At 46.9% G+C, this 12,173-nt stretch overlaps 1 protein-coding gene across 1 annotated transcript in view; it reads right to left on the bottom strand.

Annotated features, from left to right (window-relative positions):
* LOC147701072 (hyaluronan synthase 1-like) overlaps positions 1-10,559 on the bottom strand; it is a 130,482-nt gene extending 119,923 nt beyond the window's left edge. The window contains exon 1 of the mRNA XM_086929301.1: positions 10,469-10,559. Coding sequence (XP_086785427.1) covers positions 10,469-10,559 — 91 coding nt within the window. The remainder of the gene's footprint in view (positions 1-10,468) is intronic.
* Positions 10,560-12,173: the final 1,614 nt, after the last annotated feature.

Raw genomic sequence — 12,173 nt, 5'->3', positions numbered from 1 at the left:
GTGACTGCACCTGCCTGCAGGGGGATGTCTGAGGGGGTCTATGAGGCCAACTTTCCCCCATTTTAAGTGCTACCTGTAGGGACTGGGAGGCACATTGATATGCACCACCTCTTTGCGAAGCAGGATCAGTTTTGACTGCGTGCTTGCACCTATCATATGAAATAGGTGCTGAGGCAGCGTGCTGGATCATTTCATAGAGGTGTGCCCCATGCAAATGAGGGAACATCCCCATGTGATCATGCCGGTGCTACATCTGTCTCAGAGCGGTAAGTATTACAGAAGGGGCTCCACAAGTGTCTGAGGCCTTTGCAGAGTACCAAAGTACCTCAGTTGTACAGAAAGCAGACACAGGCGCTCCTTATACCCCAGGGGCACTATGTGATATACAGACACCAGTGTTCTGTATGCGTGTATCATGAAGTGAGGGGGGTGAGCAGAGGGCTGAGTTCTGGAGGCACCTTACCTGCAGGCAGATTCATATACCTCAGTTTGTGATCTGAAACTAGAGCCAGATTCAGTAAGGCTTGCGCTGGTGCTTACGTGGAGCAGCACACTTTGCACTGAGAATAACCAGCAGTGTGTTAGTAATGTGCAGCCTACAAATACTACACATTTCTTATACCTAAGACATGAGCCCTCCGTCAAAACATCTAAACTACCTTAAAAATGAATGAAGTGGACAATGTCATAGGGTCTCGAGATGGTGTTTAATACCAGGAGTGTGTACATTGTTCCACAAGTATGGACCCAGGCCAGGTGTTCAGTATATCTGCTTACTCAGTAGATGGTTCTCAATAATGACTTTGGGCCATATGTACAAGGACTGGAAAAAACAATTGCTAACGTTAGTTAGCAGCAGGTTTCTTACCGCCGTGTACCGCTGAAACCTATTACCATGTTAGCGACATATTTACAAGCCGTCGCTACATGGTGATAGCTTAAGCGATCTGCAGCAAAACTGATGCTAACATTAGCGTGATTACGATAGGAATTCAGGCGTTAGCGGGCGAAAACCAACAAAAGACTCATTAGCGGCAAAAAACGCATGTTAGTCCACCTAATGTGAGTGTTTTTTGCCTCTATTGGAAACATTTGCCTATCAGTCGACCTGCAATGGAAAATAGGTAAAAACAACAATGAAATGCAGAATGGAGCAAGCCATGGCCAAGTGTAGCACACTTCAACACCCCCTAAAGCCACCCAACATCCAGGATGACCAGGATGAGAGCCTGGATGCCTCGCTGGACCTGCACCTTGAGCCTGGATGCCTCCCCGGACCTGCGTCTGGAGCCTGGATGCCTCACAGGGCTGCACCTGGAGCGCGGATGCCTCGCTGGACCTGTGTCGTGAGCCTGGATGCCTCGCTGGACCTGCGACTGGAGCCTGGAGTGGGATGCGGAGGAGCTGTGGAGCCGATGAATCATGGCAGTAGACATTGAGGCGCGGCGATCGTCTGTACCTGGTAGTGAAGTCTGGCAGGTCGCATGGAGACACGTTGCTGATTTGTGTGAGAAGACTGCCTTGTACTCCTTGGAGCTGTGAATGGTAGAAGCGCTCCTGTTCAGGGAGATCTGCAATGAATACTACCGGGGTGTAGGGAGGGGATTACCAACAGTGGGCGGCGCCTCTCTGCATGACAGGCCGGATGGTGTTGCTCTGGCTGGACGCTGAGGAGGGTCGAACTTGTGTGGCGGGAGCGCAGCTATTTCACGCCTAAGGTGGCCCTGCTGCATCAACAGCATCAGAAGGTTCACCAGTGGACTTGTCGGCGACTGCTGTACCCAGGCTTGTGAAATCCCACCCAGTTGAGGCTCCTGCTGGCTGATTCACAGATTTGGAAAGATTGCACCACAGTGTCAATGTCCAGGTAAGGAGAAGGTGGGACGCGTAGCGGAGGAGGCCCGGGGGTCGAGTCGCACAGGCCTAGCACCTGTATATGACACACCCCCAGTGGTGGCTCATCCGCTATGAAGGAAGAGCATCACCCTACTGCTTTCAAGCAGTGCAAGAAGAGCACAAATCATCACATGATGATATCTTCCTGATGGAATCCTGCTATGTTTCCTTTGTGGGTGGGAGGGTAGGTAGGGCTGCTCCACTCACGGAGCAGGGCAGGGGCGGAGTGGCATGCCCACTCAAATGCGCAATGACTATTTGGTTGGCCCACTCAGGCTACCCAAAGCAGTCATGAGCACTGTCCTGTTTGCAATGCAGGCTGCATTACAGCCTGCATGAAGAACATGCCTACCCCTATAGCCCCTGGCTGAACGCCTTTTCCTGGCAGCAATGACTAATCCCAATGCCGCATTGCAGCTTTGTGATTGGCTTAGGGGAGGGAGCCTGGCTGCCTACTTCCTGTTCCTGGAAGCAAACTCAGGAGAGCAGGAGCAATGAAGACACGGGACCCAGCCTTGTGGTAAGATTTCTCTCATTTAAATATTTACTACACCAGCTCACACACACGCCCCTGTGTCCACTCCCCATCTAGGGTCCTTTACGACGTTTCCCACCTCCCAGCTGTCCAGTCCCCCCAGCAGCACTTCTCAATGGCGGCTGCTTTGCGGCCATGCGCAGTGGGTGTATCACTGGTGTGCCAAAGGAATATATGAAGTTACCTCGCATACCATTGTATTGCATTCCATAACAATGCATACTAATACTAGGCATATTGCAACAGTAGGGAAGGTGTTCGATAGCGAAGGTGTAAATATTACTATTCCTACTTCAGTGAGTGCAACCCTAAAACTAACCCTTGCACACCAAAACAAACCCTGAACCCTCAAATTCATCTTTGAGCCCCCAAAACACACCCTAAAAATCATATCTGACCCAAATGCACGCCCCAATTTTCATATTTGACCCCAAAACACACCCCAATTTTCACATTTTACCCCAAAATACACCCCAAATTTCACCTCTGACACCTGAAACCCACACCCCACCCTAAAAATAAAAAATATCCCATTACTGACCTCACAATGCATAGTAATGGAATGCTCTGTAAAGGCACCAGTGTTGTTGCAGTTGCGTTTTAAAGGCATTACGATGTAATGCCTGTGTTGTGATGGACGTCTCCCATGCCAAAGGCAAGCCATGGGCAGGTCCGACTACCTCCGTCTGCCCCCTGGAACAGGCTCAGCACCAAGCATCCTACCTCTTGGACACTCCAGCACTACGACGCTAACACCCTCCTCGTCATCAACCCTGGACGCCACATTACCTGCCAGGATCAACCTCTGCTCCGAACCAGACATCGCCATTGCCATCACTGACGGCTACTAAATCCCCTGCAAGGACCACCCTGACCATCGAGGAGGAGGTATTGCCATCACCTACAGAGGCACACTCCAACTGACCACACACACTAATGATCCAACGGTGACCATGGAACACCTCAACTTCCAGATCTGTACCAATCCCAACCCCATCCTCTGTGGCACCCTCATCTGCAGGCCCCCCGGGCCATGGACCCCCATTCTCTGATACCGTTGTAGACCTCCTTGCACCCCAGGCTCTCCCATCCACTGACGACATTCTACTTGGTGAACTCAAGTTCTACCTTGACAACCCCAGTGACCAGAACACCATCCCTCCTGGGGAAGTTCCCCAACATCAGACCCAAGCAGCTAGTCACAGCAGCAAGCCACACAGCAAGACACACGGTCGAGCACGTCTCCTCCACCTGCGGGAACCTCAACTACAGCCACACCACCGGACTATCCAGGACCGACCATCATTGTATACATCACGTCTTCACCAGCCCACCCCACATCACCGCCATCATCACCCCCCTCACAGCTGGATCAAGGACACCGAAGAATGTCTTGTCAACTCCCTCAGCACCACCACTCCGCCAATGCTTACAGACAATGACACCGCAAAGTGCAACCGCCAGCGATGGACAACCAGGCAACCCCCCAAGGTGCGCTGTATTTGCAAAGTGACGCATGTAGGCATATGCATGACCTTGTGAAGCCCTGTGCCACAAAATACCTGGATTAGGTATGATTTATGCCGGGTGTGCATTCCCACACGACAAGGCCTCGTAGGAGTGGCACAATGAAATCCCTCAGATTTCAGTGCGACAATTGTAGGACGGCACTGATCAGAACCTTACGCCTGCCTAATGGCACGCGTATGGGTGACGCAGTGCCACAGGGATAGGCTGGCTCCATGCATATGTATCTGTCATTCCTTTCGTAATGGTGCGCTGTCCAGTGAATACAGCGCATCTGTGGTGTCGCAAGAAAGGCGTGGTGAAAAGTGTTGCAACCCTTTCTTGTCCCAGCACTGCACACTTTTCATTTTATGGTGCGCATTCCTGCCCTGTAGTTTTGTCGCAGGGCAGCGCAGTAACATTTCTTGTAGCACTGTCCAGCACCAAAGCCTGCTGAAATGAGGCTCTTAGTGTTATCTCCATGTTTAACCCTTTCGCTGCGGGGGATATTCCCCCGCTGTACTGGGGGGAGGGGGGCGCACACAGCGCTCATATGCTCATGACGAGCTAAGCTTGTCATGAGGCACGGCGCTCCTGTGCTCATGAAGAGCGCAGCTCGTCACGGCCACACCCGTTCCCGTGGAACGCTCAGCACAGCAGGGGAATTATCCCCGCATGCGAGCGTTCCACGGCTCATGACGAGCTCAGCTCCTCATGACCACCGGAGCGCCGTGGCTCATGACGAGCTCAGCTCGTCATGAGCATTCAAGGGGTTAAGACCAGCTATTACTAGTTCTTAAAAAACTGCCTCTAACTGCAGCTAGAGGCAGTTTTTTGGGTCCTCCTACCTTCAAGCATTCCCTTGTACATATCGCAAAGTGGGGTTAGCGGCCGTTGTTGCCTGGGAACGACTCTGCTGCATGTCATTATCCCTAACAGAAGTGGCAAACTTTTCTATGGACGTTTTGACCGTAAAACCGCCGCTAACATGGGTTAGCGACAGCTTGTACATATGGCGATGTAATATTGCTGCAAAACCATCGGAAAAGTGCTGCTGAGGCGGCGTTAATGCCCCTTTGTGTCAATTCACTGTAAGCATAAACACATACATCAAGAAAATCTGACATGGATCCTACCCTCCTGGGTCAACTTTGAACACCCCTGGTTTATAAGGCCCTGAACTTCACTGCTGGGTGATAATGTGTGAACTTACCACCTTAGCCGCCTGCTGGAGACCTCTGAAAGGACAGCTCTGTTGCTAGAGCCTCGCATAGAAACAGTTAATCATCTGCGGACTGGGTGTTTACTGTCCGGGAACTAGTTACGGACAAGTGCTTCACATAACTGAGAGGTCTTGACATATTCATTATATGATGTTCATATGTGACACGCAGAGACAGAAGTAAACCAGTGAGCAGAAACATACAAGGTATTTATGGAGGATGGGGCGTTCCTCTTCTCTTTGTGGCATCAACCATGTGGGTACCAGCCCAGGTTTCACCAGCCTGCAGGAATAGCTTAGGTGGCCTGTCCTCGCATCTTTCTGGCTGAGGGGCGCCTTTTGGCTGAGATCTCAGGAGCTCAGGTACCAACTGACATGGGTATTGTGACTCTAATGGTGAGGCCAATAGTGGAGTAACAAGACTTCAGGGGTACCAATCTAAGTGAAGAAGAATCCAGGGGCCCCAATCTCAATGAAGAAAAGAGGACACTCTGAGGGGATAGCCTCACACACCTTGGCATCGGTGCCATTGCCCTTGCTCCACAAACCAAACCTCTGGACCAGGTATCTGGACTGGGAGAGAGGATAAAGCATACTGTGGGTGAGCGATGGGCAAAGTTGCAAACTTCGCTTGTAAAGTAAGGTAAGTTCAGAAACATTGCATTGTGTGTCTCAACTTTGTTACACGAGAAGTTTGCTTTACAAAAATAAGTTTTTGCAGAGAATTTGAAAATTGTTCTAACATTTTCACACTAAAAATTAGATTTTGTCCTGCAAAGCTTATTTATTGGAAATGTTCACCTGCTATTTATTTTGTTCTAAATATTGGAAACTTGTGAAGCTCAGGTGAAAACAAAGCGCATGACTTGGAGTCTGGCGGACGGGTTTACATGTCACAAACGTGACGTCTATCCGGTCCGCAGTATTACAAGTGCCATAGGATATCCTTGTCTTGTAATACTGCAGACTGATATCCTTCATGTTTGTGACGGAGTAACCCGCCCGCCAAACTCTAAATCAGGTGACGTCTGCAGTATTACAAGTGCTATAGTATATATCGGACTTGTAATACTGTGGATGGATAACCCTTCATGTTTGTGACGGAATAACCCACCCACCAAACTCTAAATCAGGTCCTGTCCGCAGTATTACAAGAGCTATATGATATATTGGACTTGTAATACGACAGACACATATCCCTCATGTTTATGACAGAGTAACCCGCCCGCCAAACTCTCAATCAGGTTACGTCCGCAGTATCACAAGTGCTACAGGATATATTGGACTTGTAATACTGCAGACGGATATGCCTCATGTTTGTGACGGAGTAACCTGCCCGCCAAACTATAAATCAGGTCACGTCCGCAGTATTACAAGAGCTATAGGATATATTGGACTTGTAATACGGCGGGAACATATCCCTCGTATTTATAACAGAGTAACCTGCCCGCCAAACTCTCAATCAGGTTACGTCCGCAGTATCACAAGTGCTACAGGATATATTGGACTTGTAATACTGCAGACGGATATGGCTCATGTTTGTGACGGAGTAACCTGCCCGCCAAACTGTAAATCAGGTCAAGTAAGCAGTATTACAAGAGCTAAAGGATATATTGGACTTGCAATACGGCGGAAACATATCCATTGTGTTTATGACAGAGTAACCAGCCTACCAAACTCTTAATCAGGTCACGTCCGCAGTATCACAAGTGCTACAGGATATATTGAACTTGTAATTCGGCGGACGGATATCGCTCGTGTTTGTGACGGAGTAACCCGCGGGCCAAACTCTCAATCAGGCACAAAGTCCTACGGAGGAAAACACTTTGCCCTTTAGCACACCCTTGCCATGTCTCAAATGCTAGACTGGGTCAGTGGCCCTCAGATGACTGCCTAATGTTTCATTGACATGGTGGCTCATTTCCAAAAGCACTGGTAAGTACAGGAAGTGTTTTACAAACTCTAACATGCCTTGTGAATGAGTCCTTTAGACCTTCTGGCTTTGTGTGTGTGCGGTAAACTCAGGTGAATACTCCCCGGAATTCTGATGTACTACAAGGTACACACTCTTTCAGCCTGTATGCATGCTTTACAAAAATACGTTTTTGCAGAGAATTTTCAAAATTGTTCTAACATTTTCGCACTAAAAATTTGATTTTGTCCTGCAAAGCTTATTTATTGGAAATGTTCACCTGCTATTTATTTTGTTCTAAATATTTAAAACTTGTGAAGCTCAGGTGAAAACAAAGCACCTGATTTTGAGTCTGGCGAACGGGTTAACATGTCACAAATGTGATGTCTATCTGGTCCGCAGTATTACAAGTGCCATAGGATATACTTGTCTTGTAATACTGCAGACTGATATCCTTCATGTTTGTGACGGAGTAACCCGCCCGGCAAAATCTCAATATGGTCATGTCCGCAGTATTACAAGTGCTATATGATATATTGGACTTGTAATACGACGGACGGATATCCTTCACGTTTGTGACGGAGTAACCTGCCCACCAAACTCTAAAGCAGGTCATGTCCGCAGTATTACAAGAGCTATAGGATATATTGGTCTTGTAATACGGCGAACACATATGCCTCGTGTTTATGACAGAGTAACCTGCCCGTCAAACTCTCAATCAGGTTCCGCCCGCAGTATTACAAGTGCTCTAGGATATATTGGACTTGTAATACTGCAAATGGATATCCCTCATGTTTGTGACGGAGTAACCTGCCCGGCAAACTCTAAATCAGGTCACGTCCGCAGTATTACAAGAGCTATAGGATATATTGGACTTGTAATACGGCGGAAACATATCCCTCGTATTTATAACAGAGTAACCTGCCCGCCAAACTCTCAATCAGGTTACGTCCGCAGTATCACAAGTGCTACAGGATATATTGGACTTGTAATACTGCAGACGGATATGGCTCATGTTTGTGACGGAGTAACCTGCCCGCCAAACTGTAAATCAGGTCACGTCCGCAGTATTACAAGAGCTAAAGAATACATTGGACTTGCAATACGGCGGAAACATATCCATTGTGTTTATGACAGAGTAACCAGCCTACCAAACTCTCAATCAGGTCACGTCCGCAGTATTACAAGTGCTATATGATATATTGGACTTGTAATACGACGGACGGATATCCTTCATGTTTGTGACGGAGTAACCTACCCACCAAACTCTAAAGCAGGTCATGTCCGCAGTATTACAAGAGCTATAGGATATATTGGTCTTGTAATACGGCGAACACATATGCCTCGTGTTTATGACAGAGTAACCTGCCCGTCAAACTCTCAATCAGGTTACGCCCGCAGTATTACAAGTGCTCTAGGATATATTGGACTTGTAATACTGCAAACGGATATCCCTCATGTTTGTGACGGAGTAACCTGCCCGCCAAACTCTAAATCAGATCATGTCTGCAGTATTACAAGAGCTATAGGATATATTGGACTTGTAATACAGCGGAAACATATCCCTCGTGTTTATGACAGAATAACCCGCCCGCCAAACTCTCAATCAGGTCACGTCCGCAGTATCACAAGTTCTACAGGATATATTGAACTTGTAATATGGCGGACGGATATCTCTCGTGTTTGTGACGGAGTAACCGGCCAGCCAAACTCTCAATCATGCACAAAGTCCTTTGTAGGAATACACTTTGCCCTTTAGCACACCCTTGCCAGTCTCAAAGGCTAGACTGGGTCAGTGACCCTCGGATGACTGCCTACTGTCCCAATGACATGGTGGCTCATTTCCAAAAGCACTGGTAAGTACAGGAAGTGTTTTACAAACTCTGACATGCCTTGTGAATGAGTCCTTTAGATCTTCTGGCTTTGTGTGTGTGTGGTAAACTAAGGTGAATACTCCCCTGAATTCTGATGTACTACAAGGTACAAAGTCTTTCAGCCTGTTCGTGCACGCATTGTTAGAGGTTATTTTTTGGGTTAAGGGAAGGATGGCAGTTCACATTTTCGATGTTGGCCTCAGATTATTTGAGAGTTTTCTGTTTTCTGAATTTCAGTATTACAAGAGTGATATGTTTTGCGTTATATGGTCTAGACCCAGGGGTATCAGACCGCTTTACAAGAGAAAAAGGAGTCAAGAAAAGCATTTGTTCAAGGTAGAAAAAGAACAAGCAAGTACAAGTCTCCATAAGTTAACAAAGGGGGCAAAAAGTACTTCACATGAGAAGAAGCAATCAAGGGGAGCAATTTTTCAGGGTAAACCAAACAAGCAGGTACATCAAACATTAAGTTAGGGGGGCAAAAAATTCTGGGTGGTTAGCGGGTAAAACACATATAAAAATATAAATGGGTGAACAACTTAAGGCAGAGACGGGAGTACCAGCAGAGAAGAATAAGAGGTAGGTGGTAATGGTAGGAAAAGGGGAGTGGTGCTCAGGAGAGGGTACGGTCAGAGTAGACAGGAAAAGATGTAAAAAGGGGGAGCGAAGTGAGAGCCAGGAGAAGCAGAAAGATAACCAAATGCAGGGAAAACTTAAAGCAAGGTCAGAGGAGTGATTATGGACTCCAAAATTTGTTGAGAAGGTGATGTTTTAGGTCTTTTTTAAAGCTGAGGTAGGAGTGGTTACAGCTCAGTTTTATCTGGAGGGCATTCCAGACGTACAGAGCATTTCTGGAGAAGGAGCGAAATTGAGTGGTGTTCTGTTTTTTAAAGCTGTGGAATGAGGAGGAGCGCTGTGGTGCTTTTTCATCGGTCTGTAGCAGCCCCCTTTATTGAGTTTGTTAGTTAGGTACAACGGGGATTGTTCGTGAAGAGCTTTGTGCGTGGTGCAAGCGGTCTTATAAAAGCATCTTCTTTCAATGGGTAGCCAATGTAAGGATTAAAGGGCCAGTGAGATGTGGCCTGTGTTCCTTGAATATCGTTGGTAAATGTGTACGATTTGTTTGGAAACAAGGGTTCCGAATCGGATTCTGCAATACCAAATCCTATTTGGAGACTTCCCGAATGACATTGTAATCGGCCCATAAGAGTGCACATAGTACTCAAGGTGAGAACTCTCAAAAGGTGAACACAATACCCCTGGTTGAGTTTCACTACTAATGCCCCATATGAGTTGGTGTAGTATTTTCACTAACATATGTCTGGTCCTTATCCCATGACTACTCACCTCATTTGGGCAATCCAATATAGGGAACTTTGCAGGTAATAAAATCTGTGCCTCTGACAAGTGTGCAGTTGGAGTCTGACTCTTCATGCACCTATCCTTGGAATTCACTGACACCTGGCCTTCAGATTCTGAAAGATGATATTTTTTAATATTAAGGGAACACTTTTTGTCTGTACCTTTGGCTTCTTCCTCAGCTGCTGTTGGAGGCCCAGTGGGGGGTGGCTCCCTCTCCTTCGGCTCTTCATCCTTTCCCTTGAGAACCACCATGGGGATGTGCTCCTGTAGGCCTATGCTGCTCTTGTGGAAAGACACTTTCTCTGTAGACTTGCACTGCTCTTGAACACTGACACTGCCTCTGTAGACTGGCACTGCTCATGTAGGCTGAAATTATTTCTGTAAGACCAGCAAAGAACCTGTTGACTGGCGCTGTAAGGTGATGCTCCTCCTGTAGAATGGTACTGCTCCTGTAAGGCAAATGTTGCTCCTGTAGACTAACACTTCATGTAGATTCACACTGCTCCTGTGGGCAGGCGCTGCTCTTGTAAGGCTGGCACTGCTTCCGTAACTCTAACATTGATCCTGTAAGTGTAATGATGTAGGACTGAGCTAGTACTCCTGTTGACTTTCAATGTCCTAGTAAGGCTCGCGGGACTCTGGAATAGTTGATGCTGTTCCTATAAGGAAGAAGCAACCTGTAGAATGAAGCTGGTTCTGCAAGGGAAATGCTTCTCTGGTAGACTGAAGCTTCTACTTACTCCTGAAAGACTAATATTGCTCCTGTAGCCTACTGTTGCTCCTGTAGATGGAAACTCCTCGAGTAGTCTGGACCTGTTTCTGTAGTACTAACACTGAACCTGTATATTGGTGCTACCTCTGAAAAGCAGATTCTCCTCCTGGATGCTGACACTGCTCCTGTAAGGCTGGTTTTACTCCTGTAAAGTAGCACTGTTAATTGGAATAGACTAGGCTGAGCCTGCCCCTGTGAATTGAGACTACTTCCATAACACCAGCGCTGCTGCTGCTGATTGATGCTTCACCTGTAGGGATGGGTTGCTCCTGTAGGTCACAGCTCCCCTTTTAACACTAGTCTGTGAGAAAAACAGAAAAATGGAAAACACATGTTGATAAATAGTATTTACCCTTGCAATCAGCTTACCTCAAAGGTGACACACCCCAAATGAAAACAAGCTACTTACATGTAACTGTAGTTCTCCAGTCTTGGAATCTTTCATAGATTCACATGCATGAATCCCCGTCGTCGAGATGGAAAGCCCCGGTATGTATAAAAAAGCAATGCTTAGATAAGTACCAAACTGAAAAGAGGCTTAGGCCCATTTCCATTTTGCATCCCATAACGCTTGTTATGTAAAAGAGACCAAAGTTATCCCTGAACCAATCAGGACCTCTCACCCTCTAGAACACTCCTGAGAGAACCTTTTGTCCCTCAGATTTTCTAGCACTTGTGCCTCAGATATCTTTTCTGCCAAAAATCCACCAAAGGTGAGCCTCTCAGGAGAGGAGGGTGGGTCGCATGTGAATGAATCTATGAAAGCTTCCAATACTGGAGAACTACAGCTACAGGTAAGTAACTTGTTTTCTTACTCCAGTATTGGAGCTTTCATAGATTCACATGCCTGAATCAGAATAGCAAGCTGTAAACCTGCACATTTTATTGTGCAGAAAAATTGACTTCAGGCAGCGTAGGGATTGAAAACATAGCACTCGATAAGCCTATATACTTGTAGATGTCTTCCAGCATTGAGATCACTTTCAACATTAAGATAATAAAATATATTTATATAACACACTTAATTTGTGACATCACAAACCATAACAATAAAATGTGAATATGCAACACACAAAGGAAGGAGGGATGAGAAT

This window comes from Lissotriton vulgaris, chromosome 7, assembly GCF_964263255.1.
Source record: "Lissotriton vulgaris chromosome 7, aLisVul1.2, whole genome shotgun sequence".
NCBI classification, from domain to species: Eukaryota; Metazoa; Chordata; class Amphibia; order Caudata; family Salamandridae; genus Lissotriton; species Lissotriton vulgaris.
The sequence above is the reverse complement of the archived record's forward strand: the minus strand, read 5'-3'. Positions and strand labels throughout refer to the sequence as shown.